The sequence below is a fragment of the Xenopus laevis genome, chromosome 9_10L, assembly GCF_017654675.1.
Source record: "Xenopus laevis strain J_2021 chromosome 9_10L, Xenopus_laevis_v10.1, whole genome shotgun sequence".
Lineage (NCBI taxonomy): Eukaryota > Metazoa > Chordata > Amphibia > Anura > Pipidae > Xenopus > Xenopus laevis.
Window position 1 is genome coordinate 57892278 of NC_054387.1, and position 24229 is coordinate 57916506.

At 41.8% G+C, this 24229-nt stretch overlaps 1 protein-coding gene across 1 annotated transcript; it reads right to left on the bottom strand.

Moving 5' to 3' along the window:
- Nucleotides 1-551: 551 nt before the first annotated feature.
- mras.L (muscle RAS oncogene homolog L homeolog) lies at nucleotides 552-23881 on the bottom strand. Its single transcript, NM_001092037.1, has 6 exons — nucleotides 23832-23881; nucleotides 11616-11825; nucleotides 5748-5901; nucleotides 3375-3474; nucleotides 2961-3040; nucleotides 552-653 (listed from the first exon to the last, which is right to left on the bottom strand). Exons 2-6 carry the CDS (start codon nucleotides 11806-11808, stop codon nucleotides 554-556), a joined length of 627 nt encoding a protein of 208 aa, NP_001085506.1. The 5' UTR covers nucleotides 11809-11825; nucleotides 23832-23881; the 3' UTR covers nucleotides 552-553.
- Between the last annotated feature and the right edge of the window lie 348 nt (nucleotides 23882-24229).

Sequence of the window (24229 nt, forward strand, 5' to 3'; positions counted from 1 at the left end):
AGCTGGTGCTCTCAGTCCAATAAAATTGGAGATATAGAAGTTACATTGAAAAGTGAGAAGCTGCGATTTGCTCCAGCTCAGGGCAGGTTAATTGGTCCTGCTCTTGGCCTTATTACATTGAAAATGTAGAAGTGACATGGACAAACCTACCACATTTCATCAGCTTTACCATAATGAAAAACATAAAGTTGATTTGTTCCACGCACAAGAAGAGGACACACAAACCCCGTCAATAAACCCACCCAGTACCACATCTAAACAAGACAAGAACGGACACTTCCGTATTTCAGAAAAAGTGAATGTGCCGAGTGCGGGCAGCGAGCTCCTGAACTGAGAATGCTGCCGCCGTGTGGGAAATCCTGAGGTTTGGAAGGGTTGTGCCCATTTTCTCAGAAATGGTTTGGTGACCCGCACAGATCTATGCAGCTTGGCCTCTCTTCAAGTATTGGTGCTGCAGTCCGCAGCATGGGATACAGAGGGTTCTGGTACAGTGCATGCTGTCACTAGTCCGCATTAGTCAGTGTTGAGGTGCCAGTAGTGGGCAAATGGGCAGTCACAATACGACACACTGCAGCCTGTGAACCCCGGTCCCTCTATCGCCTCTCCACTTGGTGTTTCTCTTTCGCTTTTGGCTTTTGTCTGGGAGTTGCTGCCTGTTAACAAGGTAATACTAAGTGTCAATATAGGCTCTGACAGTCCTTTTGGAAATTAAAGGAAAAATTCAGCTTAGAATTACTTTTTAGTATGAAGTGGACAGTGCTGTTAAGATGCGACATGTTATTGTCTTTTCTCTTTATAGAGTCTTTAAAAAAAATGTGTTCATCATTTAAAGTTTTAGATCTACATAAGGGAAACTGGAAGATGTATAGGAGTGGGGGCTAAATCACCTATACTGCCACCCTCACCAGGTCAGATACAGAACACAGATTCTTTGTAGCTCCTGCTTTTATGCTGCGCTCTTTCCAGGGGTCAATATGGGGGATAGGCTGGGTCAAATTCTAATCTCTATGTGCCAGTGAAAGCAATGTAAAGTAGTTCAATAAGCTTTGCTCACTAGATGGAGCTTTTGCCCTTTTAAAGTGATTTTCCCTATCTCACATTGACCATTTAAATTGGGTGCCTTCCTGCTGGGCACCCACAAATGTAATTATACATTTGCTTAAGGGTCAGGGCACACCGGCAGATTTGGGGATATTAGTCATCCGGCGACAATTCTCCTCTTTTTCAGGGTGCCTAATCTCCCCGAACTGCCTCCTCTGCCTTCCCACTGGCTAAAATATAAATCGCCTGCTGGATGGCACTCGGAGCGATTTGTTTTCCGAAGTGGCCCAAGAAAACTTCGGAAAACTTGGGAAAACAAATGTAGTAGCTGTGTTCTTAATAATATGTCGTCGGCACCTATGTCCCTGTAAGGTTTAAGTAGTCTCCATGCTCAGAGAGCTAATGAGTCAGTAATCAGAGACCCACTGTTCAGGTGCAGAGGGTGGTTGTTAATGGTACATTCTCTACTTGGAGTAGGGCTCTTTGTGGGGTCCCGCAGGGTTCTGTATTGGATCCACGTTTATTTAACGTGTTCATAAATTACTTAGGGGAGGGCATTGTAAGTAATGTATCAGTGTTTTCAGATGACACAAAACTATGCAGTCCAGTTAATTCCATCATGGATGTGGCATCTTTGCAGCAGGACCTTGACAAACAGGCAATCAGGACAGGATAGAGTGGATTCGACCAGACTGTTCAATCACTAAGCTTCCGTCCAATGAAGCCAATATCAAATAGAACAAGAAAGTGATGAATTTCAGTCCAACGCAGTGGGTTGCTGCAAAATCAGTGCTTTATTCGACACAACATGTTTCGAGCTAGGCTCTTTGTCAAGTGTAATGTCAAGTCATTACACTTGACAAAGAGCCTAGCTTGAAACATGTTGTGTCGAATAAAGCACTGATTTTGCAGCAACCCACTGCGTTGGAATGAAATTCATCACTTTCTTGTTCTATTTAAACAGGCAATCAGGGCAGCTAAGTGGCAGGTGAGATTTCACACATATAAATATAAAGTCATGCACCTAGGTTGTAAAACTATGCTGCCACATATACCCTTAATAGGGTGTTATGCAAATCCATAATGGAGAATCACCTTTGAGTCCTTATAGATAATGCGAGGGGACATGACTACACTTTACAATTACATTAGAGGACATTATAGACAAATGGCAGAGGACCATTTTACCCATAAAGTGGATCACCGTACCAGAGGCCGCCCCTTTAGACTAGAAGAAAAGAACTTTCATTTGAAGCAACGTAGGGGGTTCTTCACAGTCAGGACAGTGAGGTTGTGGAATGCACTGCCGAGTGATGTTGTGATGGCTGATTCAGTTAATGCCTTTAAGAATGGCTTGGATGATTTTTTGGACAGACATAATATCAAAGGCTATTGTGATACTAAGCTCTATAGTTAGTATAGGTATGGGTATATAGAATTTAATTAAAAGTAGGGAGGGGTGTGTGTATGGATGCTGGGTTTTCATTTGGAGGGGTTGAACTTGATGGACTTTTGTCTTTTTTCAACCCAATTTAACTATGTAACTATGTAACTATAATAAAGTTGGCTGTAGCAAGCAATGCCAGTTAATAGCTGCAAGGACAAACAAGGTTTTGAGCTGTATTAAAAGGGGGTAGATTTGAAGGTGAAAGAATATTTTTTTCACTTTACAGAGTACTGGTAAGCCCCCCCCATCTAAAATATGCTGTGTAGTTTTGGTCTCCATTCATTCAAATGGGATTTATTGAATTAGCGAGAGTGAAAGAATGGTAATTATGCTGGTAAATTTTGTGTGCAGTCTGCAAATAGTATTGTATTGTCTAAGCTGAAGGTATATTCATGTACAGCTGAAAAGGAACGTATTTTTCCCCTTTAGTACACCGAACTTCGATGGCTGTACATTTGGGTGACTTACTTACCGAATGACTCTGACAAGGTCATGGAAGGCCTTGTCCACATTCTGAGGTGGATCCTTGGCACTTGTCTCAATGTAAGGAATCTGAAAGGCAAAATCATATGAGTGGGGGACTGCCACATAGTATTCTTAACACAGGTACTGCATAAGGGTATATAGCTTAGTGTGGCCAGAACATTTATTCTCTGTATTTTTGTATTTATAAATATGGATGGCAGGCCCGGACTGGGATTCAAAATAGGCCCTGGCATTTCAGTTACACAGAGGACCCAACGGGCCATTAAATAGCGAATGTCTAAGGAATTCTTCAGGCAGATTTTGGCATTTGCCAATATCCACATATTGACAGTCAATGCCTAATGGGTGGTTGCTGCCTTATAGTTTCTCCTGGCAAAACTATCCCATACATTGTACTTACATTGTGTTTTGTGGCCATCTCCTTGCCTTGTTCACTTGAGACTTTCCTTAAATGAATCAGATCCACCTTATTTGCCACCAGAATCATAGGGAAGGATTCTCTGAAACAGACACCATGATACAGTTTATGTGCTACCAGTGCCTAGAACCCACTACCTGCTCTGGACTCAATACTGGAGACAACTTTCAATTGAAAAATAAACCAGTCTCTCTATACTGTATATTCTGACACTGAGGAATTGGGTGGGGTACAGATGATAGCTTGGGATGATTACTGCTGTGTTCAGTAGTGGCTCTGCCCATGTGCTCACAAAAAACAGCTTGTTGGTAGTTGTGGTTCGGGATGAGGCCTGGGGTTTAAAGGAGAACTGAACCCTAAAAATGAATGTCTAAAAATACCATATTTTACATACTAAGCTTATTGCACCAGCTTAAGTTTCAGCTTGTCAATAGCAGCAATGATCCAGGATTTCAAACTTGTCACAGGGGGTCACCATCTTGGAAAGTGTCTGTGACACTCACATGCTCAGTGGGCTCTGAGCAGCTGTTGAGAAGCTAAGCTTAGGGGTCGTCGCAAATTATCAAGCAGAAAATGAGGTTTGTCTGTAATATAAGCTGATGCTAGAGGGCTGATTATTAAATTCTGATACTAGTTGCACTGGTTTCTGTGCTGTCATGTAGTAATTATCTGTATTAATTACTAATCAGCCTTTTATTGTAACTTTTCCATTCTATGTGTACTGTATATTGTACTGTACATTGTGAGTCGGCCCCTAAGCTCAGAAAGCGACAGCAGCACAGAGCATGTGCAGTGAATCGGCAGAAAAAAAGATGGGGAGCTACTGGGGCATCTTTGGAGAAACGCAACTTTACTGCTAAAGGGCTGTGGTTGCCTTGGGCTGGTACAGAAGCACAAAACATAATGAACAACATTTCTAGCCTACTTCTTTAGTTAAGCTTTAGTTCTCCTTTAAAAGGGCTTCACCAGTAAGGTGCAAAAACTTGGTTACAGGATGGGGCAGATTTATCAAAGGTCGAGGTGTATTTTCAAATTTCGAGCTATTTTTGTTTAACTCGACTAGGGAATAGTCCAAGTTAGATTCGAATTTGAAAAAATTTAAAAAATTTGAATATCGAAGTTTATCATGTACTGCCTCTTTGAAAATTCGACTTCGATCATTCACCATCTAAAACCTGCTGAATTGCTGTTCTAGCCTATGGGGGACCCCCTAGGACCTATTTGGAGTCAATTGGTGGACTTTGAAAAATCACATTTTTTGGGGGGGGGGGGAAACTTTGATTCAAATTAGATCAAATGCGATATTCCTTTGATTTGTAGGATTCGATTTTGGCCAAATACGGACCTATTGGATTTGAAAACTGACCTATTTGGGCAAATAAAAACTTTGCTTAATTTCGGTTGGTCTTTTTGAATTCGAAATTCGACCCTTGATAAATCTGCCCCTAAGAGTTATGGGTTTTATGCACTTGTAGCAGCTGTACGGATTGATACATTAGATAGCCTCAAGAAAGGGCTGGATGTCTTTATAGCCAGTGGGATTGATTCCTGTGGTTAAGGTTGCCACCGATTCTGGAAAGACATACTGGCCAATGTTCCCTCTAATTCCATCTAGGCTATTTGCGCAAAAAAAATCTTTTGTGCGCACATTTTAAACTTGTGTTTGCAGGTCAGAATAAATGCAAAAAGTTGTGTTTTCACACATTGTGCACTACACAATTTGTTGTGTCCGGTGGTCTCAATTTGATGTGTGCACAGCTTAAAGGGAACATCGATACTGGCCTTCCTTTATTTTTTCCCTTTTAAAGGGGTTCATCTTTGAGTTAACTTTTAGTATGATGTAGAGAGTGATATTCTGAGACTATCTGCAATCTTTTTTTTTATTATGTGTTTTTTGAGTTATTTAGCTTTTTATGCAGCAGCTATTCAGTTGGCAATTTCAGCAATCTGGCAACCATGCATTGATTTGAATCTGAGACTGAAATATGAATAGGAGAGGACCTGAATAGAAAGAGGAGTAATAAAAAGTAGCAATAACAATAAATTTGTAGCCTTACAGAGCATTTGTTTTTTAGATGGGGTCAGTGACCCCCATTTGAAAGTTTGAGAGAGTCAGAAGAATGCAAATAATTGAAAAAAATAAAAATAAATAATGAACACCAATTGAAGAATTACTTACAATAAGCCATTCTATAACATACTTATAGTTAACGGTAAGGTGAACAACCCCTTTAATAACATTGGCATCAAGCTATCTAGCTGGGCTAGCAAAATCCCATCCAGGTGACAACCCTACCTGTGGTACAGTTCTGATCCTGGGATTTTTGGAATCCATCTTATCACATGGGTACTCACCTGTCTTTCACCCTGAGGATAAGCTGGTGAAAACGGTCCACATGCTCGAAGCTGGCTTTGTCCGTCACTGAGTAAACGATTAGGAAGCCATCCCCAGTCCTCATATACTGTTCCCTCATGGCACTGAACTCTTCTTGGCCTGCCGTATCCAGCACTGAGGGGACACAAGGAACAGTGTAACTGGTGTGGGGCATCAAGCCATTCACTCCAAGCCCTTGCTGGTAATATCCTCCTGTGTCTTCATCTTCACCATTAATGTCACCAATCAGGTGTCTCCTAACTGCATTACACTAGAAATGAAAATGTATCATTGATTACAGTGCCTGAAGAACATAGTAACCAGAATATGGCACTGAAAGTACCTCACTACGTAGTCCTACCCTGTATTATGAACATGAAAGGCTCAGATCACTACAGTGGGACCCATAGGCTTTGGCTTCTAAATTGGAATCAAGTATTAATTATGCATTTTTTACGCATCTGATCAGATCACATATACATGATACACTAGATTATAAGCCTGAAAACGAGGTATCCAACCAATATTCTGCTGAACCGCTTTCCACTTACAATTCCTTCCATAGGCAAAAACAGAAAATCGCCTACACCTCCATATAGCTGCAGTCAAAGCACAGATATAATGAAATATAGTGACTTATAAAAGGATGCAACTCCTGGAAATGGTGGGAGGCTTCTTTAATCAGGGAGATACTTTACATTTAAATATTTTTCATTATGTTACCAAACATAATGGGAAGTATAATGAAATAAGGAATAGTGTATTATGTTATGTTCCCAAATATAAAACACATTTCATAAATGAACAATATTACAGCTACTGCTTCTTAAAGGGATACTGTCATGGGAAAAAGTGTTTTTTTCAAAATGCATAAGTTACTAGTACTGCTCCAGCAGGCCTCTGCACTGAAATCCGTTTCTCAAAAGAGCAAACGGATTTTTTTTTAGATTTTATTTTGCAATCTGACATGGGGCTAGACATATTGTCAGTTTCCCAGCTGGCCCCAGTCATGTGACTTGTGCTGATAAACTTCAGTCACTCTTTACTGCAAGTTGGAGCGATATCACCCCCTCCCTTTCCCCCCCCCAGTAGCCCACCAGCAGAACAATGGGAAGGTAACCAGATAACAGTGCCTGGTAGATACTGTATAAGAACAGCACTCAATAGTAAAATCCAAGTCCCACTGGGACACATTCAGTTACACTGAGTGGGAGAAAGAACAGCCTGCCAGAAAGCAGTTCCATCCTAGTGCTGGCTCTTTCTGAAGGCACATGACCAGGCAAAATTACCTGAAATGCCTACACACCAATATTATTCCTGGTTCAGGAATTACATTTTATATTGTAGAGTGAATTATCTGTAGTGTAAACAGTGTAATTTAAAAATAAAAACTACATAAAATCATGACAGAATCCCTTTAAGAAAACAAAAATAATGGGACAGAGCTGGACAAATATACCAGAGCAAAAAAAAAAAAAGTAAAAAAAATAAATAAATAAAAGACTGTCTCCATGCAGTAAGCTCTGCACATATCTGAATGCCTAAAGTTGTTTAGCTACAGAATCCTCTCCCAAACAGAACCCACATAGAGTCTGTCTACATCTTTACTTTAAGGCTGAGTGAAGGAGATGAGGTTATACAGCGTAATAATGACGTTGCCATTAATATCTACTCAGTAGTAACCTTTTCCTGCCAGGTGGGCATCTCGTGCTTACAGCTTGCCCATACAGGTTACAGGTGAGAGCTGGGTGCGGCTCAGCTCGCAGTGACGTTTAGGGAGGGGTGCAGATTAAGGAGAGTGTAGAGCACAGATTTGTCTCCTTCCAGCCACAGTAACAGAGTATGTCAAGGCAATTTAACCCTTCGCTGCACAGGCTCGTTGCAAAGCAACTGTCTGGGCTCGCTTGAGGGAATCTAAAGAGAAGAATGTGTCATGTTAATAAGGGTATTTAGACGTAATTTTTATTCAGTTTTACATATTACATAGGGGAATGTGTGTCTTGCTAGAGAATCTGCTTCTATAGCAGGATTTGGGGTGAGTGCTTATTTGTGCCCTGGGTACCACTGGAACTATAGCAGGGTGACTGTTACCCCAATGTTACTATATATCTGTAACCTCATTATGAGCTAAGTCGGCCCAGTCAGAAGGCCAGTTCGAATGAGATTTGGGGTGAGTGCTTATTTAGTGCCCTGGGCTCCGCAGAACTATGAGGGTATCAAGCTGTGCGTCCTAGGTGTAACAGGGTAGCAAAGTACCCTGTGCCAACTGGCTTACCTACAATTTGCATGTTTTGATTTGTTACTATGTATGAGAAGTGCTGTGCTTCCAATCAAGTCAGTGCCAACAGGGTTTTCGATCATGATTAACTCTCATAAGAATTCGGTCAACACCAAAATTTTCCTTTAATTCTTAAAGGAGAACTAAAGCCTAAGAAAGAAGTATGCTAGAAAAGCTGCCCATTATATTCTGAGATTCTGTACCAGTCCAAGGCTACCACAGCCATTTAGCAGTGAAGATCTGTGAATTTAAATACAGTTGAACCCCCATTTTACATCCCCTGATTTTAAGTTTTCCTTAATTTTACATTGTTGTTTTGTGGTCCCACCTATACGTATTTATGCATTTCCCTGATTTTACATAATTTTTTTATGGTCCCCTGAAAAACAAAATGGGGGTTCTACTGTATGCCCCCTATAGCCACCTTCTCTGCACATGCTTAGTGCTGCTTTCAGTTAGCTGAGCTTAGGGACTGACTCACAATATAATTTATATATAGAATATATAATCACTGTATAAGACTGATAAGTAATTCAGATTCACTTACATGACATTCATTACTGTAAGAGATTCTAAACTTCAGGCTGGGGCAGTACATTTAGAATATGAAATATGGCCTTTCTACTCCATATTATTTTTAAGGTTTAGTTCTCCTTTAAATTAATATTTTTTCAACAAATATAATAGGAATGTGCCATTTTATATCCCAGCAGTGTGGTTTGGAGTATATAGAACAAGCCAAGTAAGTGTGCTCTTTGATTTGAGGCTATTGTTTTAATCCTGGGAATATTGTATATCTGGAATTGCTGCCATAATGTAAGGCAAGACTGCTGTTGTAAAGACACATGAAAAGTTCCCAAATCAGTTTTCCCAAATCTACACCACTTTGCACAATATTATACATTGTTTTCTGGCACAAATAAGCATTTTTAATTTTGATAACAATGGCCCTTTAATGCTGGTGACAGGAAAAGGGACACGGCCCAGAAATAGAGACTATAAAATGTAGGGTTTGTTTTGGATTCAGAAGTAATCAGCTTTTATTAAGAATAATCTCTTGTATTGCACACGCTGCATTTCACTGCCATCTATAATTAATGTGTCAGGCACATCATGGCCCTTTTAAAGAGGAACAGCAAGAGAGAATCATTTACGTCAAATTCCACTGATTCACTCATGAAATTACCAAACAAACAAAAACCCAGATTAACCCTTCTGTGGCCTGGCTGCAGGCACCAGTGCTAATATTGGGAGAAATAAACTACAGCTGCCAGATCAGATTCCAAGGGGAAGTCTTATGAGTTTCAGAATGAAATGAGCAGTGGATAGTATGAGTTAAGTACAGGGGCAGAAAAGTACCAACTGTGCATCAATTAGTGCAGGGCTGTCCAACTGGTGACCCGCGGGCCGCACCCCACATGCTGTGTCTGCTTGCCATATGTAACATTTAAAAGGTACCACTTCAGAGATTAACTGGCCCTGCATTGTTTAAACCTCAAATTCAGACTCTAATCCCCTTTATTGTTACATCTGTGATCCCCCTGCATTATTCACACTTGACAACTCTATTGTTTGTATCCTAAAGCCTGTACTGTTCACACCTGAGACCCACATTGAAACTGCCCACATTGTTCACACCTTATTCAAAATGCTAATGGGGCACCAGCACTTTGTCACTGTATGTAGTACATATTAGAATGATAGGTTTACCTGTCTTCTGCTCTGTTCTGCCTCCCCTCCATGTGTGTGCCATTCTCTGCTTGCCCAGTGCTGCTTGTGTGTGCCATTCTCTGTTTGCCCAGTGTTGCTTGTGTGTGCCATTTTCTGCTTGCCCAGTGCTGCTTGTGTGTGCTATTCTCTGCTTACTCTGTGCTGCTTGTGTGTGCTATTCTCTGCTTGCCCAGTGCTGCTTGTGTGTGCTATTCTCTGCTTACTCTGTGCTGCTTGTGTGTGCCATTCTCTGCTTGCCCAGTGCTGCTTGTGTGTGCCATTCTCTGCTTGCCCAGTCTGCTTGTGTGCCATTCTCTGCTTGCCCAGTGCTGCTTGTGTGTGCTATTCTCTGCTTACTCTGTGCTGCTTGTGTGTGCCATTCTCTGCTTGTCCAGTGCTGCTTGTGTGTGCTATTCTCTGCTTACTCTGTGCTGCTTGTGTGTGCCATTCTCTGCTTGCCCAGTGCTGCTTGTGTGTGCCATTCTCTGTTTGCCCAGTGTTGCTTGTGTGTGCTATTCTCTGCTTACTCAGTGCTGCTTGTGTGTGCTATTCTCTGCTTGCATGAATTCCCATAGGGAGGAAGCACACCAGACACTTGGCTTTGCGTTTTAGGATATTTATTCCAGCAGAGTTGGCACAAGCTTGCCCAGTGCTGCTTGTGTGTGCCATTCTCTGCTTGCCCTACACTACCCGTGGAAGGCAAGCCTGTTAGGGGGTTTGTTCTTGTGGTCTGTTAGCATTTGGAAATTGTTGTTAAGGGCCCCTAAAGCTGGCCAAAGACTCAAAGATCCGCTCGTTTGGCGACATCGATCTTTCCCCGATATGCCGCTAAAGGCATGGCTATATCGGGGGTAATTCGAACGTTCGGCCACATGGTCGAATGATCGAATTACGATATGCCAAGGGGCTTGGACGGGTCTGTCGGGTAAAAATCAAACCTTCCCGATCGATATTGTGGCCAGATATCGATCGGGAAGACCCGTCGGAAGCCCCCATACACGGGCAGATAAGCTGTCAAATTGGTCTAAACGACCGATATCGGCAGCTTTATATGCCCGTGTATGGCCACCTTAAGGTGTTTAATCATGTGTTGGGGGGTTGTTGTATTATCCACAGGGCAGGATGAGGCATATGTATTTAAGGGTATGTTTTAACATGACTTCAATTTTCACATATGAGTGATGAGGAATTTCCCTGCAGTGAGCACCAACCATTTGGTTTTTTGGTGTGCTACCACCGTTAATTTGGATATGATCTTAAAAGTGCTTGTGGTAACATGGGTGTGGTTTACAGTGGGTGTAGTTTAAAAGGGGGAGTGGCCAACACTGACTTCCATTATTGGCCCTCCACCACATAGGCCAGTAAAATTTTGGCCCTCGGTACCACAGAAGTTGGACAGCAATGAATTAGTACATCAAAAATTCTGTTACGATGCTCACTGGTCTCCCCCAGTCTCTCATCTTATTAAACAACCCATTCCATGCAGATGTATTTACATTGTGCACACACACACACACATATATATATATATATATATATATATATATATATATATATATATATATATATATATATATATATATATATATATATATATACACACACACACACATACAGTATACATATACATATATAGATATATTTTACAATATATATGAGTGATACTCAATGTTCCCTGTATAACTCGCCTGTAGCCATGTGCATTTAATGTATAGGGTCACAGAACCCTTTATTGACTTCTAATATCCTTATAATTTACAGTAGGGGGTACATTATCCCTTAGAATACACAAGTGATGCTCAGAGTTCCCTGGATAACTCAGCCTGCAGCCTCAGCCTTACAATAGTGTTATGTTCCTTACCATCTAGTATAGCCCATTGTCCATCTATCTCCGTGTGCTTTAGGTAGGAATCTTCTATGGTTGGGTCATAATCAGGCACAAAAATCTTCTGGAAAAACTGGATGGTGAGCGCGCTCTTTCCTACACCCCCATCTCCCACCACTACCAGCTTGTAAGTTGGGAGGTTGTCACTCAGAACAGCACTCGTTGCCATAATGTCCCCTTTTGTACCTGCAATGGTAGAGAGAGATATTACAGTAAAATGTAACCAGCACAGGGAGTAGCTGTTCAATAATATGGATAAACAGTAAATTGCTACTGAAAACACGTGTCTGTGGGGTGTTTTTGAGCCGAGATACAACTATGAGGAATGAGGTGGGTATTCAGGCGCCTCTTAATCTCTTCTGACTCCAGTCACACATGTGGGGATTCAGCGTGGATTTCAGCCAACACTTTTCCTCCAAGTTTTTAATTTATGTGAATAAATCATCATGCGGGCACCCACGCAAATCTGCCTCACTTCGCAACCACATAAAATGTAAGGTATAAAGACAAGATAAAAATCATAGTTATTGAGTGTCCCTAAATTCCAAGGCAGTGCCTGCCCGACTCTTTGCTCCTGGATACGTCTGACCCTGCTTTTTAAAACTGACCAACTGCATATATTTATGCGCAGCTTGTGTGACCAGCCCATCGTATTCTGTGGAAACCAACCTGCAGTGGGGAGCAGTGATCAGAACAAACTACAGTAGCTGCAATCTGTGTGGCAAATTATTTTTGGTCGGTCATATGGAGACAGTCAATACATATTAAAGGACTGGTTCACCTTTAAGTAAACATTTAATAAGTTGTAGGATTTGCCAATTCTAATCAACTTTTCAATTGGTCTTCATTATGTATAGTTTTATTTATTTATTTAATTATTTGTCTTCTTCTGATTCTTTCCAACTTTCAAATAGGGGTCTCTGTTAATACAAATACAAATTCCGTTGATGCAATCCTGAGGTGCTCTATCTGGGAACTGTGCTGCTCCGCACTACCATATACATTATGATAATAAAGGCAGTCACACAGCAAAATGTGCTTACAATTTGTGGTTTATTAAGATCTCCACACATCACTTTGGGGGTTCTACACTTGAGAAAGAGGGTAGACCCCAAAATTTTGTGTGGAGATCTTAATAAACCACAAATTGTAAGCACATTTTGCTGTGTGAGTGCCATCTGACTGCCTTTATTATCGTGATTTTTCAAATAGGGGTCACTGACTCCCATTTAAAAAACGAATGCTCTGTAAAACTACAAAATTATTGTTTCTGCTTTTGAGAATTCACCTTTCTTTTCAGGTCCTCTCATATTCATATCCCAGTCTCTTGTCTCTTGCTAAGGTAATTTGAGCCCTAGCAACCAGATTGCTAAAATGACAAACTGGAGAGCTGCAGAATAAACAGCTAAATTACCCTAAAACCACAAAAAAAAAAATAGAAAAGGGAAACCAATGGCAAGTTGTCATTCTCTACAATGACGCATAAAATAACACTGCCTGCCCCCCAGTTAAAGCTGAAATAACTCCATCAAATCTAAAGAGGAGTTTAGTATATCCCCTTGCTTTCCCCACAGCACTCCTGTTATATTGGACTGGAGGAAGGGGTAAAATATCAGCATCAGAGCTGGAATCACTGATTCTCAGAGCGGCCTTCTGGTATCTGTGTGATCTCTAAATCCCACTTTCATTACCAACCAAACCTCCTTCCTAGACTGGAGAGACCCCCTTCTGCATATATACAGATTATTCATCAGCCCCCCCATTGAGATATCCCCCGCCCCATGGGACTGAATGTCCCCTTATCCATACTAGGCAGATTTAATCTTTATTGTTGTGAGGTTGGAGCAATCGGCTTTGCTGCCTGAGCAGATTATTGATACCAATTTGCACGGCGCATTACACATTTAAAGCGCTTTACAATTACTTCAGCACTGTGGCTGAGCATGGGTTGAGACTCTTGGATTCTGAGCCTGTTACAGGGGAATGATGAGGCCAAATAACTGTATTCATTTTAAAAAAAGTATAGACAAGTGCTGTTCACTGATCTATATATAACATCAAGCAGGGTAAATGCAGATTATTCCACTGCGTTCACAATTCACAATGATTGGAACTACCATTTATGTTACTCCAGTACCTTATTATATTGCTGTATCATGCCCTCTCAATTTCTTATTTTTACAGACTCTTTGCCACTTTCCCTTGTAGCTTCCCATCAGATTGTTATAGTCCTGGGTGCGGGTCAGGGAAACCCTGACCCGCTCATCACTACTTCCATCAGATTGTTATAGTCCCACCCACTGCTTGTTACAGATACTCAGCGCTCTTATTGTAAACTGCCATTATTTTATTCACCATTAAATTAGATTTTAGTACAGGTATGGGACCGGTCATCCAGAATGCTCTGGATCTGGGACTTTCCGGATAACTGATTTTTCCATAATTTGATCTCCATACCTTAAGTCTTCTATAAAGTCATGTAAATATTAAGTAAACTAAGTAAGCTGGTTTTTCTTTCATTATATTCATTATATCTTACTCTGGATCACTTAAAAGGTGTGGTTGTATTATTGCAGAGAAAAGGGAAATCTTTTTTTTTACATTTTTTTTCGATTATTTGGATAAAATGGAGTCCTTTCCGTAAATTCAGAGCTTTCTGGATAAAGGGTTTCCAGATAATGGATCCCAATGGTATGAGGTAGACAATTTGTAACCGGTCTTCATATCTTATGGATTTTGTTTAGTTCAGCAGCTCTCCAGTTTGGAATTTCAGCAGCAAACTGGTTGCTAGGATCCATTTTACCCTAGCAACCAGACAGTGGCTTGAACGAGGGGTCGGACTGGGCCGGCGGGACACCGGGAAAAACCCGGTAGGCCCCTGGCTCTTGTGGGCCCCGCCAGCCCAGATCTGCACCCAGATGTGCAATTTCCAGGCCCTTTCCTGCTGCGGGCGCCCAGAAAACGTATTGCGCACACACGTCAGCGCACCAGTGCATGCACCATCACTCCTGCCAGGGCCGCCCGGAAAGTACAGTGCGCAGAAGTGCACACAGCAGCAGCAGTGCAGCAGGGATGGGTGTGTAGGTCTGGAGGGGGGCCCTGGACAGCAGCCCCAGTGGGCCCCGGACACCCCAGTCCGACCCTGCTTGAAAGAGAGATAGAGAGTAGGGATGGGCAAATTTCACCCTGTTTTGCCTCGGAAAGACTTGTAAGGCGTCGCGCATCAAAAAAAATAAAATAAATATGACGCCTTTAATGGGCGTCGGCGACAGCTAATTTTTGTCAAAACGAAACGGGTGAAATTCACCCAAGCCTAACAGAGACGTAAACAGGAGAGACCTTAACAGAAAGATAAGGAATAAAAAACAACAAAAATAAAATTGTAGCCACACAGAGCAATAGGTTTTGAGGAAGACAATAAATAATTAAAAATGTATTAAACATAAAAAACGAAGACCAATTAAGTTGCTAAGAATAGGGCATTCTACAGAGCTGTCAACCAACCCCATGTCATGGGGCAGATAATGATCAGGTCCTGGATTTAATTACTCCTAAATTCCTCTTCATGCTAAATGGGAACATGAATAATGACCCCTGCTGGAACATCTGACTCATGCTGTGTGTCCCAAAGAGTTAGGGCAGCAGCCTATGGGTAGATTGTTCGCCCATGACTGTGAGTGACAAATCGAAAATGCATCTCCGTTAGAAATAACTGAAATCGCTGGCAGTAAAACCAACACAATCGCTGAGGAAACTTCGGGCGACTTCATGATATGTTTGTTTTACCACCAGCGATTTCAGTGATTTCGAATGCATTTTGGGAGTCTTTTAGTCCCCGCAGTCGCACATACATAATTGCGGGTGACAAATCTCGGTCGGCCACTGCCCTTAGCAGAAGCAACTGTATGTACCAGGGTGAGGGTCTCGGACACACTGATCGCAGCATCTTCTTCTTGCAGCAGGAAATGCAGCTTGTGGGAGATCTTTAATAAACCATCACAAATTGTAAGAATAATTTCTGACAACCGACTTGTCCTTAACTGCAGTCTGGGTGCAGCTCTGTCGCTATGACAATTCTCCTATAATGCAGCAGAAGGGTTAAACTGAGATTTTCTAAGCAGAAATCTGTTGGCTTCCAGGAATTGCTCAGTACGTGTGGGCACATCTCTAACGTGTGAAACTACACCCGCTCCTTATTTGTGGTCTCTCCCCTCTGCTCACTTGTTCTGCCACCCAATGGGGTAAAGGTGGCCATACACGAGCAGATTAAAGATGCAGATATTGGTCCTTTAGACCGTTCGGCAGTTTATCTGCCAATGTGTGGGGGCTCACTACGGGTCCTCCCAATCGATATCAAGCCAAAAATCGGCCAGATATTGATCGGTCAAGTTTGATTTTTTTTCTACAATCCAGGACTGCATCAGCTAGTTGATGCGATCCTGCGAAACCGTCAGTGCCCATTCGCAGTATTGTAATCCGACCCCCAGGGCCGAACGTTCAGATTCGGTACAAGGCACAAGTTTATAGATAAAGTCACGACCTTATGCCCATACCTTTTGCCTTCCAGTGATTCTCCACACTTATGATTGCTTTGGAAGAAGACCAACTACAGTCATAGTTTATAGCATGCTAAATATTAAAAGTGAACTGCCCCTTTAAAAACCATACAGTAGCCTCCACTGAGGCTGATAAAGGGAATGGAAGGGTTTTTTGTACAGCCCTGTGGAATATGTTGCCGCAATATAAATAAACAATACTGACCAAAAAAATTTAGTTGCTTAGTTTTAACTATGGGACTTTCTGTATCTTTTCCAGGAGGCAAGATATTTTTAATTAAAGGGTAAGTTACACTTTTAGTATGACATACTTTTGTTTTCCAGATCTGCAGTTTAGCAATGTAAGCCTTTCCTGATGGCCTCCGGCAGCACAGAATCTACATATTTGGGTCATACTAGTGGTAAAAGCAGGTACCAAATGACTGTAGTCTTCCATGGCTCTGTGCTCTACAGTTGCTAACCTCACTGGCTGCATTAATGATACAGAATGTCAGACTGGAAACTGACAGACTTTTTTTGGTCTAATTACATTTGTATTGCTTTTTTCCCATAGGCTCTATCTGGCTATTCTTATTGCCAGGGTCACTGACCACATCAACCAGAATAGGGGGATGCCCAACTATGCAGAACAAAGGCTGGTAGGAATGAAGTTGGGTGCTAGGAATGACAGCTGAAGTGCATGAGTAGATCAGGAGGCAAGGAATGCTGACTATTCACTAAGGAGTAGCGAATCCAGGATTCAGTTTGGGATTCAGGCTTATTCAGCAGAATCCCAAGTGCCTGGCCAAGCCGAATCCTTGATTACATGTGACTTTTCATCAACAAGGAAATTGTGTTTTTTTCCCCTGCGCACTGTGTGCAAGGTTCTTGTTAACCCATCCTTGCCCTAATTTTCATATGCAAACTAGTGTTCCGATTTGGTTTTGGGGTCCACTATATTCTTTATGACAGATTTGGCTGCTTCCGCAAATAGTGGATTTGAGGCATCCCTACTATTCACACAGGAGCAAGCAGGGGCGTAACTATAGAGGAAGCAGACCCTGCGATTGCAGGGGGGCCCAGGAGTGTAGGGGGCCCAGTGAGACCCTAATTAATTAGCAATTTTAATATATCTTGGTAAAATAGGCCAACTTATAAATATTTTGGGGCCCTAAATTGAATTTGCTATGGGGCCCAGTAACAACTAGTTACGCCACTGGGAGCAAGTTTAGTACTGAAATACTTAGCCTATATAAGCAAAGACAAAAAAATGAGACGGCTGTGTGTATAGGGATATAATGGGACAATAAGATGTTCCCATCAATGCTACAATGTATCAGAGGGTATTGCCTGTAGGGTGCAGGTTACAATGTATCCCAGGCAGCAGCATATCACTGTGCTCATCCACTCAGATAGTCTCTGCCTCTTTATAAAAGGAACACCATCTCTTCCCTAATCAATTAGCAAATAATAATCACACAGGAGACCCCCATGTCCTTGCTTCACAAGCACCGGAGACATCAGCATTCTACAGGCCATTCCAATTGTTCAAATAAATTATAGGATGTGAGGGGTCATGGGGCAACATAGGAGAGTTCCCCAAACAGGGGCGTAAGAAAGGGAAACAATATGGCAATCCCAACCCATATGTATTAAAAAAAACAGGAATGTTCTGTACTGTACTGTCTATGGCACCCATATTATGAATACAAAAAAAGAAGGCACACAATAAGCTGTACTGTCTAAGGGAAACTCTATGGTAACTTCTACCTATATCTATAAATACAAATATACAGAGAAGGAATGTTCTGGGCACACAATAAGCTAAGCCCTCATACCGTACTGTGTAATGGAAACAAAACTGCAACTCCTACCAAATATACAGAGAAGGAATGTTCTGGGCACACAATAAGCTGAACCCTCATACTCTACTGTCTAATGGAAACAATCTGGCAACTCCTACCCATATGTATAAATTCAAATATACAGAGAAGGAATGTTCTGGGCACACAATAAGCTGAACAATCTTGACACTAGGGCCTGTTAATAATGATATCATTTTAGTGGCCGCAGTGGCCAAGAAACCAGAATTAGTTCTGCTGCGCTGAATCCACATCTTCTAGTTCCCAGCAACGTGGCAGTTGGACCCCCTTTTCCCGAGCACTCAGATCCTTTCAACAAACGCCTGGCGTGAATGTTAATTAGATGTGAGAGCTGGATGATGCCAGTGGAATTGTGCTAATTGCTGTCTGTGCTGAAAAGTGAAAAGTTAACTAATTCACTGCTGAACGTGCACAGCAAACACCCCCCTGCAAGCGATCAGTGCAGGATAGAAAGAACTTGCAACCCTGTGTCTTAAAAGGGAAAGTACAGCCCATTCCAAGACTATATTTTAATTTTAAGTGTAGCATTCACAACACAAGACTCCTGGCACTTGAAATTGTATAAAAAAAAGTGTGAGGCTGGTGTATTTGTTAGTATTAATGCCAAGTTTGAAAAATACCGAGTTAAATTGGTGTAAACACCAAAACACATTTTGGATGTAAGGTGGTGACCTTAGTAGCCAAGGTCAATTGCCATAGCAACCACACAGTGATCTAAATGACAGACTGGAAGATGAAAAGACAGGACTCAAATAGGATCTAATGAGCAATGTGCTTGCTAAGGTAACTCACTATAGAAACAAAGGAATTTAAATGTAAGCAAGACAGAAGCGGAGGTCAGCCCGGAGATGCCATCCCTTTGTGTATTTGGGATGACCTTAGCTTCAGCTCCGCTGTGTGTGACCGCGCACAGACTGATCGGATTCAAATCAATGGAGCAGGAGCACTGAACAGATCTGCTTCTTTCAGCCTGGAAAAATATGCAGGAGGACAACAGCAGGAGCCTTAGGGTGACGACACACAGAGCTACAAGTAGCAGTTACTTGTCACGCATACAAAATAGCCAATAGTGATCATTTGCTTTGGCGTGTCTTCACCCTTAGACAGGAACCACTATTTTGGTGACTTTATATTTAACTCCTGTCCAACAGGATTGCTTTTCTTCTTAAAAGGTGGGAAAAACCATAAGCTGCTAAACTGCATGCTCTGTCCAAGGAAAAGACCAATCATACAGAGCAATGTAACAGTGACCCCCAGTGACTATAGTGCAAATGTCAGAATTGTGTCTAACTAAAGGTGAAAGTAGGTTCCCTGAAGTTATCCAAGGCGCTTGTACTGACCAAGAAAAGACACAATGACAACCCCCGCCCCATTAGTCAGTAGGCTAATTAGGCAGTTAATGGAGAATATGACCATTATACATAAATATATGGGGCAGTAATAAAATAGAGAAAGTACAGAGAAAAGCAACCAAGCTGATAAAGGGAATGGAAAGGCTGGCCAAGCTGGGATTGGTTACACTAAAGCAGAGTCAGTAAGGAGATATGATCACTATATATAAATATATAAGGGGCAATAATGAAATAGTGAAAGTACAGAGAAAAGTGATTAAGCTGATAAAGGGAATGGGAGGGTTCAGTTATAGGGAAAGGCTGGCCAAGCTGGATTGTTTACACTGAAGCAGAGTCAGTAAGGCGATATGATCATTATATCTAAATACTGTATATAAGGGGCAATAATGAATTAGACTGTTTAGGATTTAATTGAATGGAGGCTTGAACTTCATGGATGTTTCATTTTCCAGTCTTTGCTGCTTTGTAAGCTCCAGAGTATACATGCAGAATATGAGTGCTGTTTGTGCCTTTTATTGTTGTCACAATGCTAGACTTCCCTTAGCCTTTGTACTATGGGTTATTACTTATAGTCTCATTGGAGCCACAAGTTATTTTCTGGGTCAAAGACTTCTGAGTGAGTCTGTGTGAATAACTGTATTGAGTAGCTCCTGCAAGTTACCCTTTTTAGCAGGGATCAAAAGTGCCCATAAGGCTCTAGAAATACTTTTAAAATACAACTCACAGAATGCCCGCATAGCCAACAGCTTTCTTCCCAGCGCAAACAGAGCTCTGTACCTGGAAGTACTAGCCAAAGTACTAGCCAAAAACATTTATTGAATCTCCTTCTGTTTAGAGGCTATGTAGTCAGTCAGATCTGTGTTTAACTTGTATGGAGGGAACATTGCCATTTAAAACATAGGATTTTAGTCTGTAAAATTAGTGGGAACAGTACTGAAAAATCGAATTGCTTGAGGTTCCTACATATGAGATTAATCCCATAAAGATGTCGGATAGGACCTGCCACCAGCAAGCTCCAAATTACAGAAAGGCCGTCTCCCATAGACTCCATTTTATCCAAATAATCCAACTGTTTAAAAATGATTTCCTTTTTATCTGTAATAATAGAACAGTACTTTGTACTTGATCCCAACTAAAATAAAATTAATCCTTATTGGAAGGAAAACCAGCTTATTTGTTTTATTTAGTATTTACATGATTTCCTAGTAGACTTAAGGTATGATGATCCAAATTATGGATAGATCCATTATCTGGAAAACTCCAGGTCCCAATCATTCTGGATAACAGGTCCCATACCTGTATCTACTTTGACATGCAGTAAACTGGGTATCTTTCTTAAAGCTGTGACTAGTTCATAGGTGCCACATTTAAGGTCCGAGGAAAAGGACCTGGTAGATGACGGGAGAGTCAGGCCAGTCACACAACAGAGTGATTATTTTGTGAGAGTTGGGGAGGTGTCTGTTTGTGGCACAACTCTATAGTAACACAGGAACGGCAGGTGACGTGTTTACAACTCTGTGTTGCAATGGAAAAAGAATTTATGTTTTCACAATGTGTCACTTTTGTACTTCGCCTCATTTCACATCAACAGGATCAGTAGTCTGTACAATGGCACAGAGGTACTATAGCTAGTTTTACGTGCAAAAATAAAAACCCAGTGCAAGTTACTTTAAATCACTGTCTGTCCGCTGCTGGACTTTTTCGTCCAAGCCCTTGGAGGTCCAACATTTATTCAGCCCCCCCAAGCTCACAACCAGGGCACAAATAAGAACTCACCCCTAATCTCACTGGCCCCTTAGCTCATAACACGGTTACAGATATAGAAACACTGGGGTTAACTGTCACTCTGCTATAGTTCCAGGGGGACCCAGGGCAAAAATAAGCACTCACCTCAAATCTCATACTAACTGGCCTTTAGGCTGGGCCCCCTTAGCTCATAACAAGGTTATATAAACAAGATCTATAAAAACAGGGAACAAATAAGCACTCAACCCAATTCTCAACATAATTGCCCTTCAACCGAGTCCTCTTTATGCACAAGTCCCACAGAGGGGTCAGTCCCACAGTTGGGGAGCCACTATCCTCATATAACAAATATGTTTACAGCAATGAGGGACATCTAGAAATACTTTGAATGTTGGCATATAGATGATGTGCAGGCCTGGACAGGGATTCAAAATAGTCCCTGTCATTTCAAGCACACAGAGACCCAAACAGCCCCCCACAGGCCCAATAAATAGTGACTGTCTGACATCTTAAAGCAGCCCTTTGGCATTTGACGGAATCCACAGATGACGTGCAGGAAGGGGCACCCTGGGCCCCAGTACAGAGTGTTGGAATATGAAATAAAGAAAGTCACGGGTGAGACACAGTAATAGGATCAGGAAGCACAGGTTCCTATTGCTAAACTGGTGAGAACTAGAACTGAGGGGCTTGCACAATAACTGCACCCACTAGGCACAAATATGTGTGATACACATGCCAAACACTGACCGGTGAGAGAGATTCTAGAAGGGCAGAAACATTTTCACATACTCCATTTTTAACCTGCGCCTGACTTGCTCTGACGGTAAAACAAATGTGTGGGGTTATCATGTTGATATCACCAAAACTACATGAGCAAAGGGGAGGGTACATGCGTCAAAGGGGATCTAAGCTCAAATATATATATATATATATATATATATATATATATATATATATATATATATATATATATATATATATATTATTATTATTATTATTATTATTAACATGTATTTATATAGCGCCAACATATTGCGTTATATATATATAAATATATATATTGATGTAAGCGATGATCTTCTGAGCACATCTGCAAGTAATATTCATATATTATATTTTCATATTAGCAAGCAGTTTAAGACTGCTAATACCTGGGGCACTAGGAGAGTGTGCTAGATTCCGAGCAGAAACTAATTGAATGCAGTTTGTTTGACCCCCCCCCCCGCCTTGTGTTCACGCCTTCTGTTACAGTCTAAAAAATTATTGGCTCTCCCCCTGAAAGGCGATATTTAATTGTAAGCTCCTCTGCTGCAGTGACCATTTAGTGATGGGGAAAATACGGACATGATCACTGCTTGCCCTGGGGAAACACTCAGGTGAAGATTTGCAGCTATACGAGTCCATGCATTTTGTGCAACACTCCCCATCTCAGAATGTAAATACCTTATACCAACATTACATCAGGGCCACTCTCCCGCCACCCGTCGGATTTTAAACATTATCCATGGCACATGTGCTGAAGGGATTAATCTGCTCTAATGTAGCTTTGCCTATAATATCCACATTTACAAATGATGCACAGTACTAAGGAAGGGTGATGGGAGTTTAAGTTCCGCTAATAATGAATTCCATGACAATATATCTATGCAGCACAACTTTGGGCACATAAAATACAGCCCCAAAATGCCCAACATAGACTTGAAGCACCCGGCAGCTCAATGACCCAGTAGGTACCAACAGTGACAGTTAGTAGTATCATGATGATGTCATGTCTAATCCTCATGAGGTCATACACTGATGTACCTCCTTCTACTGTACTGAGCACAACTCTGCGACACACACACCCTCCCCCCCCATCCCAGATTTCAATTTTCACAATTTTGCCATACCTTTTAGATTCCTGCTGAAGACTGCACTGGATTCTGTAGAGCCACATCTTTTAAATGAGCCTCTAATTAGCCACACAGTGTGAGGATTTATAGGGAACCAGGTTTCATTGCTGACTGATTAATATGGCCCTTTACCTGCCTGAGTACAGTTCATCTGTAAGTGTCCTTGTTACTATACACACGTTACACCCTGCACACAAACGTTTACTCCCATGTAACAAGCATGTACAGTAGTGGTACTGCTGATACCGCGTAGGAAACCTTACTAGGCAATACATGCCACTGATGAGACTGTAATAAAGACAGATTCAGGCTCAAGGCTTTACCCCCACTGATTAACCAACCCCTGCTTGTATATATCAATTCAAGTGGAGGTACAGTAGATGCTTGACCTTTGCATGCAAACTGGCAGAGTCCTTACAAGGGACATAATGTGGGTTTTACCGTTTCTTTAGGGTAAATATCATCTATGTGTGGTACATGCAGTGAAATTGGGGGGCACGTCCAGCAGTTATTGAGTACCCAGATTGGGCTAGGGGTGCTTAATATTCATATGGGGAACATGCAGTGGGTTTGGGGTATACACAGTGGGCTAGAGATACTTAATATCCCTGTGGGGTACATGCAGTGGGCTTGAGGTACATACAGTTGGTCTGGGGTACAGTCACTAAATGGTCTATCCAGTGGGTATGGGTAGAGCCAATTACACTGTCTGCTTTTGGGTTCACTAAAGTTGCCCCCTGGCACATACCAACCCTCCCCAGTTGGCACTACCCTATAAAAATACCTGAGCAGGGGCCTCCAGGCCGAACTAGGCAGGGCACTGTCTCATGTCAGGTACCAAGTGAGCAGCAATCCGACAACCTACACAGAGAAATGCCGCCTCCTCTCCTCTTCCCATTCTTTATATTGCAACAGCTGCTGCTAAAAATAGATCGCACGCAGGGGTGCATCTCCCTCTCCACTGCAGCTCTCGGCTTCACCTGCGGGAAATAACCCCCCGAAATGAATCTCTCCATCGACGCTAATTTGAACAATCCCTTCATTTACCGCTAACTCTCTGCTGGGAGCCCTATCGAGCGTCCACTTTATTCCCCTGACCGAAGACCCCCCCTCCAATACACAATGGACTATTCCACGGGTTGTGCTAGTATCACTGTTAAGGTGGAACGGAGATGTGATAGA

Coding starts and splice junctions, on each gene's coding strand:
- mras.L (NM_001092037.1), bottom strand. CDS start 11,808: ATGGCAACGAGTGCTGTTCTGAGTGACAACCTCCCAACTTACAAGCTG. Junction 5,902..11,615: donor ACAATGGGCTATACTAGATG/GTAAGGAACATA, acceptor GTGTCCCCTCAG/TGCTGGATACGGCAGGCCAA. Junction 3,041..3,374: donor AGATGGCCACAAAACACAAT/GTAAGTACAATG, acceptor TTTGCCTTTCAG/ATTCCTTACATTGAGACAAG.